Source organism: Herpailurus yagouaroundi, unplaced genomic scaffold (genome assembly GCF_014898765.1).
Source record: "Herpailurus yagouaroundi ecotype Mexico unplaced genomic scaffold, PumYag 187, whole genome shotgun sequence".
NCBI classification, from domain to species: Eukaryota; Metazoa; Chordata; class Mammalia; order Carnivora; family Felidae; genus Herpailurus; species Herpailurus yagouaroundi.
The window spans coordinates 7130795-7142657 of record NW_024412418.1 but is presented as its reverse complement, the minus strand read 5'-3'; the positions used below and the strand labels follow the sequence as shown (position 1 = coordinate 7142657).

Below are 11863 nucleotides of genomic sequence, written 5' to 3'. Positions count from 1 at the left end.
CTCCCACTTTCCTGCACGTGCTGGCTTAAATGCCCGCCTGGGAGAGGGACAGCATAAGTGTCCGACCCGTCCCTCCCAAAAGGAGGTGATTGGAACAATTAGTTCCGCTTTCCCTGGAGCTCGAATCCCTAGTGGTCCGCTGGAATCCTGTGGTTCTTATTGTTGTCAGACGGAGTTTTGCCTCGCCGGTATTCCCCACCTCCCGGTTCTGTGCATCAATGAGTCAGACTCTTCGGATTCTCTCCCGACAGGAAATTTGGAAGCCCATGGTTGTTTCCGGGAGGAGCGGAGAAGAAGACGCTCACTTCCGGCGGAAGGAGGCTTTTCTGGAGGGATGGAGGAGGCAGAGGAGCTGCTCTCCGGGGGCGAGAGACTGCAGTGCGGTTAGTGACCTGCGGCGTCTCTGACCCTCGGCCCCGTCCTTAGATGGACCTGCTGTTCCCTGGTCAACTCTCTACCCCCAGGCCCTTTTCCTCCCTAGCCTGGAATCCTCCGGTGCCCTCAGATGTCTCTGGGGGGTTAAGAGTCCTCGAATACCCTCAAACCTCCTAGGGGCTCCGTTAGAGCTCTAACATCCCTCAGACTGCCGAGGCCTAGCTGGACCTGCGGTTTCCCCCCGTATCTGTCCCCTCCCTCATGACCCTTTGGACTGGCTCCCTTACTGCCTTCCCATTTCCCTGCAGCCCCCGACCCGCGCCTGGGCCCGGAATTAGGATGGATCCCTTCTGGACAAGGCTTTGCTCGAGGCCTCAAAGATTTCCCGCCCGGGCCGACCCGGGCCTTCCTCGCTCTAAAGAGCCTTCCCCGGGGCTTGGCCCTTGGCCCTTCACTCGCCGAGGAACCGTGTTTGGGGGTCTGGTGTGTCGGGGAGCCCCTGCAGCCGGGACTGCTCTGGGGGCCTCTGGAAGAGGAGTCTGTCTCCAAGCAGAAGGAGGAAGGAGTGAAACTACGGCTGGAGGAGGTATTGAAAGATAGGACGTGTCTCCGTGACAGATCCTGCAAGAGGTTCAGCCATTTGTAAACAGCTCTTCAGTTTGTTAGAAGAAGCAGGGCATTTCAAGAGATAGGAGATGGTTATGCCCCTTCTTTCCAGGACTGCCTCTTCCCCTCACTTGCAGTAGTTAAGGAATCAAGGTGCAAAAAGTGCCGAAAGCTGGATAAAATGGCATGCCTCATTTAACTCATTTGTAAAAGTAAAAAATAGCTGTTTCCTTTTTTCCCCCCAACTTTCCAGGGTTATTTGGAGCAATAGATGAAATAGTGTGGGTAAAGGGTTTCATTGCATAGTAAGTCTTAAAAAGTAAAGGAAAGTTGATGTACCTCTTACAACTTTTTATTGTTTGGCACACTCACTGGAAGGCAGTAATGTATTCAACTTGTGATATTCCACATATTGGGAGGGAGGTGAGGGGAGAGTCTTTCGGTCTTTACTGAATGAAAAATCAGACAACACAGTCCTGTAGAGGAAGAATCAGAGACCGTTAACCTTCCAGGGGCTTCATATTAGATCTGTCTCAGGAGAGGTTACATACCCCCACCCCCACCCCCGCCCGGGATTCTGGTTCCCCAAACACATGGGAGAAGGACTCTTATTGGTTTATTTCAGGACGTGTCACTAGGCCCATGGGGAGACGTGTGTGCTTGTGAGCAGAGTTCAGGCTGGATCAGGTAAGTTACAGGAGAGTACGTAGTGAAGATGGTCCTTTGAGGCTTTCTGTTATGGCATGAGTTGGAACCAGAAGCCCACTGTAATTCCCCACCCAGCAATTTTTCTTTTTTTTTTTTTTTTTTTTGCAGTGAGTGTTCCAAAGGCATGGGGTCTTTTAGGACTCAGACTGCCCAGGAGCTGGGGCTTTAGGGAGGGTCACTTGAAGAGGGTCTCCTGAGCTAGCTCTTCCTCTGCTTTGCAGTCTGGTGCAGCAGGGCAGGCTGGAAGGTGAGGGAAACGTAGCCCTGGTGCGGATCAACGAGAAGCTCCATCTGCAGGTGTACCGGGTTGTGCTGCCAGGCTTTGAGTTGCTGCTGTGGCCCCAGCCTCCCTCTGATGGCCTGAGCCCCACCCAGCCCAGGCTAGAAGAAGAGGCAGCCATGGCTGTGGTGACCGAAGTGGACTCCGCTTCACAACAGGAAGTGGACTCCCCTGGGGAGGATGCAGCAGAACCTTGGACAGGTATGTGTCAGATACAACGCTGGCTTCCGAAATTATCGCCAAATCAACCTTGATATGACAAGGCAAAGCTGTGGCTCAGGGAGGTAAAGGAGAGCATCACAGAGTTTTTAATAGTTTCTCTGAGATGGAAGGGCAAAGCCTGGATATTTATTGAAATTTTGAAGTCTGGTAGATCTTTCAGTGTAGATGGGACAGGGCTTGATCAGATTGAATAAGGATCGTGACATAATGGCTTAGGGCTTGTAGATACAAGGCTAGAATTTGCAGTAAAAGGCTCAGAGAGTCTTGGGGTGTGACCTATCATTTGATGCTTTTATCGCAGTGTGATTGGGTCTTTTCCTTAGAATGAATAGTATTGATATTTGCAACTTTTATCTTCCTGAGTACGTTTTCTGGAATAGTAAGGTCATGTCGATGAAGACAGCAAGCTCTATATAAGGTTTCCAATTTCTCATGTTTCTTCTATCTGCGGTGGGTGTAGAGGTTCCTTTATTTTCAGATGAACTAAGGCGAGGAGGTGGTGGCCTAATTCGTCCTAAGTGTGCATCTCCAGAGGGAAAATAGGAGCCCGAGAGCCTTGTTCTAGGACTATCCAGAGTTTTGGGGCACTGGGGTTCCCAAGAGTGCTTCCCCAGGAGGCACCTAAGACTGAACATGAAGATAAACAGAGCACATGGTACATGTTCCAGGGAAGAGAGTGGTGTCATTGCTCCTGCTGAAGTTCAGGTTCAGGGGCTGAGTAGGAGGAGACACATATTCTTAGAATTTCCTAGTGACACCACTGCCACCCCCTGCTACAGTTTCTACTAACCCCAGCGCCCCCACTCTTGCCTTGCAGATCCCGGTCACCAGTCACCCCCCAGCATCCAGGCAGAGAATATGGTAAGCCCCGGACCTAAGCCTCAAACCCAGGATCAACTTCCTGAGGAGAGCCAACCACTTGGCCTGCTCCCTCGGGGTGGCAGCATGGATGAGGAGGATCCACCCCAGACACAGATGTCACCTGAACCTCAGAGCAGCTCCACTACCCAGCAGGGCCCAGAGAGTAGTGAGGCCAGTTCCTCGTCTTCTGCCAGGGCCACCCACCTGCATGCTTACCTGGTCAAGAAGTTATGTGGCCCCAGTGAGCAGTGCCCACCCAGAGCAAAGACCTCAGAGTTCAGGGCCCAGCAGGCTGGGGAGCAGCAACAGGCCGGCCTCCCTGCATGCTTGCGGAGCCCTCCTGGCCCAGGAGGAAGCCCCCCAAAACAGAGACGACGATACCGGTGTGGGGAGTGTGGCAAAGCCTTCCTGCAGCTGTGCCACCTGAAGAAGCATGCGTTCGTGCACACAGGCCACAAACCCTTCCTTTGCACTGAGTGTGGCAAGAGCTATAGCTCAGAGGAGAGCTTCAAAGCCCATATGCTGGGCCACCGTGGAGTGCGACCCTTTCCTTGCCCACAATGCGACAAGGCCTACGGCACCCGGCGAGACCTCAAAGAGCACCAGGTGGTACATTCAGGTGCCAGGCCCTTTGCCTGTGACCAGTGTGGCAAGGCCTTTGCCCGCCGGCCCTCCCTGCGACTGCATCGCAAGACCCACCAGGTGCCGGCGGCCCCTGCCCCGTGCCCGTGCCCTGTGTGTGGGCGCCCCCTGGCCAACCAGGGCTCTCTGCGCAACCACATGCGACTCCACACAGGAGAAAAGCCCTTCCTGTGCCCACACTGTGGCAGGGCGTTCCGCCAGCGGGGCACCCTGCGTGGTCACTTGCGGCTGCACACGGGGGAGCGTCCTTACCGCTGCCCGCACTGTGCCGATGCCTTTCCGCAGCTGCCTGAGCTGCGGCGCCATCTTATCTCTCACACCGGGGAGGCCTACTTGTGCCCTGTGTGTGGGAAGGCCCTCCGAGACCCACATACACTGCGTGCTCATGAGCGTCTGCACTCAGGGGAGAGGCCCTTCCCGTGCCCCCAGTGTGGCCGTGCTTACACACTGGCCACCAAGCTGAGGCGCCACCTCAAGTCCCACCTGGCCGACAAGCCCTATCGCTGTCCCACCTGTGGCATGGGCTACACCCTCCCCCAGAGCCTCAAGCGACACCAGCTCAGTCACCAGCCTGGGGCACCCTCCAGCCCACCCAGTGTGCCACCTGCTGCTTCCGAGCCCACCGTGGTACTGGTGCAGACTGAGCCAGAACTGCTAGATACATGCAGCGAACAGGACGTCTCCCCAGCCCGGGATGTCTTCGAGGTCACCATTTCTGGGAGCCAGGAGAAGTGCTTTGTGGTGCCTGAGGAGCCAGGCCCCGCCTCCAGCCTGGTGCTCATTCATAAGGACATGGGCTTTAGTGCCTGGGCAGAAGTGGTGGAGGTGGAGACAGGCACCTGACCCCCTCACCTCCTTCAGCAGAGTTTTACATAAAGCTAGTGTTTTCTGGCTGCCGGGCACCTGCGTCTTTCTCTTTGGATTGCCTGACGGAGTCTAGTCTATTCTGAGAAGCAGGTCGGGGATTTCCCTTCCTGTTTATGGACCACCACATTGTTTCCCAAGACCGTAAGGTAAACCTGTTCTAGATTTAAGAGCTTTTTACTGCCTTCCGGTAGAGCATGTTCTACCTCCTTCACCAGGAACTGCTCAGGGTGCTTGTTCTTTAAACACAACGGGAGTGACCCCACCCAGTGAGGTAGGGAGCTGGCAGCCGGACTGCCCTGCCCGGGTGCTTAGTGCTGGCATCATCGCTCCGCCCCCCCCCCCCTGGAGCTCCCTGAGGGACAGGCACTTTCATCTAGAACTAGACGGAATGATTGGAGGGTTAAAATGCCAGAGGCTGAGCTCAGCTCATAGTTCCCTCTAACTCAGGCTGTAGGTGGTTTTGGCAGACTTTTTCACCATCTAGGGGCTGTGAAGTTGGTTTTCTTTCTGTGCTGATAGACACCAGACTCACTGGAGGCAGCTAGGGCCAGATCTGAACCCTTCTGTGGGCTTGGGCCACCCAAGAAAGAGTCTGCTCACAGACTCCCATCCTGATATGCATAGACCATAAACCAGCACCCTGGGTGCCGGGATACAGCTGTGAGCAAGACTGAGGCGATGCCTTTTACAGATGGGCATCGGGGACAGTGTCCGCAAGGAATAATAATGATTAAATAAACACTCCACCCTGATTGTGGGCCAGTTCTTTGAGTTTATATGATCCTCGTGGCAACCCTGTGCGGTCGGTAGTGGTAGCATTCTGGTCTTACAAGTGAGGAAACAGCTTTAAGTGTCCTACTCAAGGTGGCACGGCTGCTAGGCTGCAGAGCTGAGACTCGGACCCTCCTGGCCCAGTGCTGGAGTAAGGCTGTTAACCCTGGCACTGCTGTGATCTGGTGGATGGGAGGGTGCGAGAGAGAGTGGGGGTGCAGGGGGCTGTGTGTGAAAAAGCCCTGGAGTGAGAGTCCGGTGACGTCAACAACAGACCATCGTGGCTGCAGCAGAGAGGGAAGGGGGCAGGGCCAGGTCATGCAGGCCTTGCTTTAGGAGTTGGGACTTTTTATTCTCAAAACATTGAGAAGCTCTTGGAAGGGTTTTGAGGAGGGGAATGACGTGGCTAGATTTATGTTTAAAGAGACCGCTGGAGGAACGGATCGGCTGGCAAGGTGTGGTTGTAGGGAAATCAGGAGGCAGCTGAGGTGGCGGGGAATGGGGTGGTAGCAGTAGAAATGCAGAGAAATGGAATTATTTATCTGACACATACGTGTGCACTTTATGTATACTAGTGAGGGATATAGTGTAGAAAGAGCCTGCTCTCAGGGTTACATCCTGAGGAGCACAGCAGACAACAAATACATTCCACATGATAGTAAATGCAGTGAAAAAAAGTCACGCGGGAGGAGAGGTTAAAATGGGGAATGTGATTTTACAGAGGGTAGTCAGGGAAGGCTTCTAATAACACGAACAGGAGCAGAGACCTGAACTGCGGAGAGGCGTGAGCGAGCTTGATGTCTGTAGAAGGAGCTGGGTTCCAGGCAGAGGGAACAGTACTGGCAAGGCCCAGTGGGTTCAAGCAAGAGCAAGGAGGAGCAGAGTGGCCAAGGCAGAGGATGGAAAGGGGTGAGGGCAGGCTGGGGACTGTAGGCCGTGGTGAGGACTTTGGGCAGATACATTGCCAGAGAGGGAGAAGGGACAGAATTCATGAACTGAGGGGAGAAGGGAGAGCTAACGCCCCGTTTCTGAGTTAGTATGTTGAGTGGCACTGGGATGGGAATGAGACAGGATTTTGGTTGGGGAGGCACCAAGTCTAAAGCGCCTGCAGTGGAGCTCACAAACCAGCTGCCAGAAATCGGCAGAGTTGGGGGAGGAAAGTCTTCCGTAGAGGGAATCACAGCAGACTAGTGACAAGGTGGGCATGGAAGCTGTGGGAGTAGCGGGAGCAGAGGGGAGAGGCGCCGCCCTCCAGGTTCACTTGCAGGAGAAAGGCTCTGCAGGGGACATGAAATCTGCATCCAACCAGATAGAAAACCCTGCAGATTATGTGTCAGCAGAAGTGGAGAGAAAAGCATTTCACGAAAAAAGTGAGTAAGAATGTCCACTGCTGTTGAGGGGGTTGAGGTTTGTAAGGTCACTGAGGAGCTGAGTGAGGGCAGTGGGAAACCACAGTGGATTGTTCTGAGGTGAGTAGGTGGCAAGAGAGGCAGGAAGAACTTATATTCTTGTTCCCTTCTTCTGTCCTGCAGAATAGGTGTTGTGACCTGTGTCACAGCTGAGGAGAACTAGGGGTTGGAGAGGGTAAGTAGCTGGCCGACATCACACAATCCGTGAACAGCAGAGCCAGGATTGAAACGTTGAGTGTTCTCTGGCTTCCCAGCACTTGACAACAACATCACAGGCAGCCCCGTGTCTCCTGCTTTGCCACTGGCATTTACCCAGCACCTGCTCAATCTGAATAACTTCTTGATAAAGCCGCATTCTGAAATTATCCATGGGGAGTGAGGATAGCAGGAAATCGAGGCAATCTGTGGAGGGAAAGATCACAAGGTCCAAGGGCTTGAAAAGTAGCAGCTAATATTTTAGTTTTGAGTCAGCCAACTCTTTTTTGGAGCCTGAGTGAGGCTTGGTAGTCCTATTTTCCAGCTCCTGCTTCAGGCAGGGTCATGCCAATTCAGGTGACTGCTTAACAGTCAGTGTCAGCCCAGTGTTTTTAGGTATTCTGGGGACCTTCTCATTACTCGATACCAACCTGTGTAGGGAAGGACATACTCATCACTTCATAGTGGACTATGTGGGCAAACTGGGCATCGTTTGGGTTGCTGAAGAGGCCTGTCACCCCACACCCCTGGGATGCTTAGGCCAAAACCTGGGATGCTCACACCCCCTACCTACATCCCCCACACAGATGGAGAACTTTTCTCTCCATGAAGCCTGTCTCTAGTGATGCAGAGCAGCGTCAGATCAAAGGCAATACATCCAAAGGTACGTGATGTGGGAACCTCTGCTCTGCCAACACTTGTGGTTAAGAGGAGAGTGGGCATCAGAGAGCTCTGTCTGAGCTCCCATGTTACACATGAGGAAACAGAGGCCTCGAGACAAGTCATTTGTCAAGGCCTGAGACCAGTTTGTAGCAGAACAAGGACAGGGCCCTGGTCTAATCCCTAATTTAGTGCTCTTCCAGTTAAAATGCAGTGACTACTTGAAAAGATTGATCACTGGAATAATGCTCGTTAGGGAAATCTTTTCCCCTGATGTCAAAATAATTCTTGGTAATCCTAATGGTGACATCTCTTTATTCCCTACTTCTTTCCTCCATTTCCAGATAAAGTCACTTTTAAAAAAATAATCTTTTTAAAAAATATTTATTTATTCTGAGAGAGAGAATCCCAAGCAGGCTCCGCACTGTCAGTGCAGAGCCTGATGTGAGGCTCGAACCCGTGAACTGTGAGATCATGACCCAAGCCGAAATCAAGAGTCAGATGCCCAACCAACTGAGCCACCCAGGCACCCCTAGATAAAGTCACTTAACAGTTTGGTGTATGTAGTGCTGAATTCGAATGCTGCTTCTAGCCAGGTGGGCAAAGGTGCTACAAAAATGTTGCTTGGGCACCTTACACCTGGATGCAAGCTTAACTGAGTGGGGTCTATAGCTATAGATGCTGAACCAAAATCAAAGGTGCAGGAGATAAAGGATCTTTTATCCCCATTTGCAACTTGAATAGTATGAGAAAATCTTACAGTAGAATAAAATTTGAGTCCTGTTTAGGGACCTGCAAACCATGCAAAGCATCATGGACTGTAAAGAGTTCCACCTCTAGACAGATTCACGTGTAGCTTGTGGCTCTGCTCTTGACTAACTGCATAAACTCAGACAAAGTACTTGACTTTTCTGTGCCTCAGTTTCCTCATCCCTAAAACGGGGATACTTATGGTACCTACCTCATCAGTACTATGTACCCGGCACATGGTGAGCAGTTAATAAATTATAGCTGGTTAGTAGTATTGTAATCAGCCTTCCTAGGTTGGAAGACGAGATTAAAGTGCTTGCATGTTTCCCTTAGGTGTTGCTTCTTTGGGGCAGGTCAGCATCACTCACAGTAGTTCTGTACTTTAGGTGCATGTTCAGTGGGCGTGCTTCATAGAACAGTGAGGCTGTACTCTAGCAGAATGTCAAGGGATGAAGGTCATGCAAGGTGAAGAACAGTGGTCTTGAGAGGCAGGGGTTCTGGCTCATCACCAACCCTACAACCTTGATCAATTAGTTTGCCACCTAGGAGACTCCCTTTCCTTACAGTGACCTGGGGAAATTGGACCAGATCAGTGCTTCTCAATCTCGGCTCCAACATTGAGCCCTTTTGCTAGCTTCTTCTATGGGCCCAAATTTTAAAGGCTTTTCATTAAATAGAAATTGACTTATTTTTAAACACTGATCAGATTGAGGGGGAAAAAAAAACCAAGGCAATTCGCCACCTCAAAAGACATAATTTCAGCCAAAAAGGAAAAAATATATATATTTTTGTCTTAAGGTAAACTTACAATTTTTGAGGGTTTAAAAAAAAAATACACAAAAGGCCAAGGTCACCCTGTAGTATATGCCCAGAGCCCTAGGCTTTAAAACATCTGGATTTAATGATATCTGACCTTCTTTCCAGCTCTGAAACTCTGTCTTGAAACATAATTTTACTGTTTTCAGTGATTACAGAGCTTCACTTTACAACATAGCATTGGCCTTGCCCGTGATTCTGTTTGACGCCAGCTTGTGAGAAACACAACCCCTCATCATCGCTTTGTGCTTAGAGGGAAACACGATCCCCTTTACATGTGCAGGCATGTGCTTGGGGTGAGAAGCAAGAAGGACCTTCAGTTGCATGGTACCCGGGGAGCTGGTAGTGAACCCTGAAGCCTAAGGATGTGCTGGGTCTTTCGGTGCTCACCCGTGGTGGTGCCACCCTGGTCTGGCAGAACTCTCGGATCCTTCCAGAGCTACTTTCCCAGAGGGGATTCTCTCCCTCGATCATCTCTGTAAAATGGAAGGGGTAAGTGTGGTCTTCTCTCACCCAAGAAAACAGAGGCTGCTCTACTGGAACCTACTTAATAATACCAGCCTCCACTTACTAAAGAATTAAGTTGACTTGTCATTGTGAAAATTTTGAAACACAAAAAGTTTAAAAGTTTACAAGAATGATGTACCCAATCCCCTCACCACCCAGATTTAATGATTGCTAACATTTTGCCATGCTTGTTTAATCTGTCGTAAGTTCTTCTGTATAACTGTAAGTCATAGGGATTGAAAGGATATAACCACGTGTCCATATAACACTTACAAATTAGTAACTCTTTCATATCATTGAATACCTAATCTATATTATTATTGTTTGTCCAAGGAAAAGTCATTTTACAGTTCTTTGGTTCAAAAGTCTAAACCAGTCATGGTCCCGCTATTCCTTTTGTGCATTTGGGTGTTAGGTCTCTCCTTGGCTTCTATTATCCTGAACAGTCTCTCCAACCCACCCTATTTATTTCCGTGTCATGAATTTGTCAGAGAAACTGGAGCCATTTGTCCTGGTGAATGTTCGTCATTCCTTGTGGTACTGGATACCACAAGGTACTCCTTTTTATCACCTATATTTCCTATAAACTAGTAATTAAAGCTAGAGGTTCGTTTAATTCAGTTTCACTATTTTAAGAAGAGCCCTTCACAGGCAGCGTCATCTATTTCCTGTACCATCATGTGTAACAGTGGCATTTATTGGGCGCTTCCTTTGTGGCAAGCACTGTAATGCTTCACAAACATTATGATGTGTTTTGAAGGGGTAGCTTAGTATCTACTTCACAGTGATAAACTTAACTCTGACTCCAGCTAGATCAGAGGGAGACAAGGGGTATATGGAATCCAAAGAATTGCAGCAATCCAAAGATCACAAGCTCTGAGAGCTGGGGGTGGTTTTGCAGGGACAAAAGGAATGGTGTAGATCAGATCAAACACAAAACCAAATTTATCAGAATGGCCTAGAGTCTTCTTGCTGGTCTTGTCATTCCTGGACCCAAAGCTCCCATGGTCCTCGTAGTATTCATGCTGTCTCTCTCCTCGCCAAAGAGCCCATGCCTGTCATTCCAACCCATCAATCTTAATCATGCAGATGACAAACTGGGGGCCATTTTGGTTGGGTCCAGCATTTGCCATGACAAGATGTCAGGACTCATACTCTTCAAAATGAAGTTCATGTCCCGGCAGCTGGTTCCAGAGGGCGTGGGATCCTGCAGAGTGAATATTTAAATCCCAAGGTTATGGGCAAAACATCTGAAGTTCATTGCCAGGACTGTGATGGTACAGGAAGGAAACGTGGAAGGTGCATGCAGGACCCTAAATGGAATTCTCACCATGGATGGGCTCATTGAGGACATTAAGCTACGGCGGTACTATGAAAAGCCTTGTCGTCGACAAAAGAGGGGAAGCTATGAAACCTGCTGGCGGATCCACAACATGGAAATGGCTCGCAGTAGCAACTTCTTGATGCCTGAAGAATCGGGCAGACCCATGGCAGGGCTGCTGAGGCCTGTGGATTGTAGGCCCTCTATGAAAATCCCTCTCCAGCTGTCTCCTTCCTATCTCAACCCCATTTTTTTCTCCCCTTTCTTATAATAATAAACTCAAATCACGTATATGCAAGAAAGCCTGCATGTATAGAAGCAATCCCATAGTTACCAATGGACCCTCTCTTTTATTAAGTGAAAGAGAAACTGAGTCAAAAAGTAGTCTAGGAGTAGAATGGTGATTACCAAGGGCTAGTGGGGAGCGGGGAATTATTGTTTAATGGGTACAGAGTTTCAGATGGGGATGCTGAAAAAGTTCCAGAGACAGATGGTGGTGATACACAACAATGTGAATGGACTTAATGCCACTGAACTTACTTAAATGGTTAAAATGGCAAATTTTGTGTATATTTAGCTATAATACTTAAGTAGTCTAGGAGAGGCGAGAAACTTTTCTAAAATATAGCGGAATAGATCTATGATTTCTTACCCAGTTCTTACGAAACCCAAACAAGACCTTATTATTGGAAAAGCACCTGCTACTCTTTACTGAACTGTCCCTTCCCACCAACTGTTAGATAAAAGGAGAGGAAGCATGTATGTATTTGGGATAAATTTTGCTACTGGAACACCCATCAAAAAACAAAAAAACAAAAAATAAAATGAAGTTCTCATCAGCAAAGTTCTCCCTGCTAATTGGATTTGCCACTG

General features: G+C 49.7%; 1 protein-coding gene and 1 pseudogene across 1 annotated transcript; both read left to right on the top strand.

The window, feature by feature from the left end:
• Window positions 1-258: 258 nt before the first annotated feature.
• ZNF408 (zinc finger protein 408) lies at window positions 259-5313 on the top strand. Its single transcript, XM_040495288.1, has 5 exons — window positions 259-383; window positions 684-961; window positions 1607-1668; window positions 1911-2170; window positions 3009-5313. The coding sequence occupies exons 1-5, from the start codon at window positions 335-337 to the stop codon at window positions 4535-4537; spliced, it is 2178 nt and encodes a 725-aa protein (XP_040351222.1). The 5' UTR covers window positions 259-334; the 3' UTR covers window positions 4538-5313.
• A 1223-nt stretch (window positions 5314-6536) lies between these two features.
• LOC121043957 (28S ribosomal protein S21, mitochondrial-like) lies at window positions 6537-11288 on the top strand (annotated as a pseudogene).
• The last annotated feature ends 575 nt before the right edge of the window (window positions 11289-11863 follow it).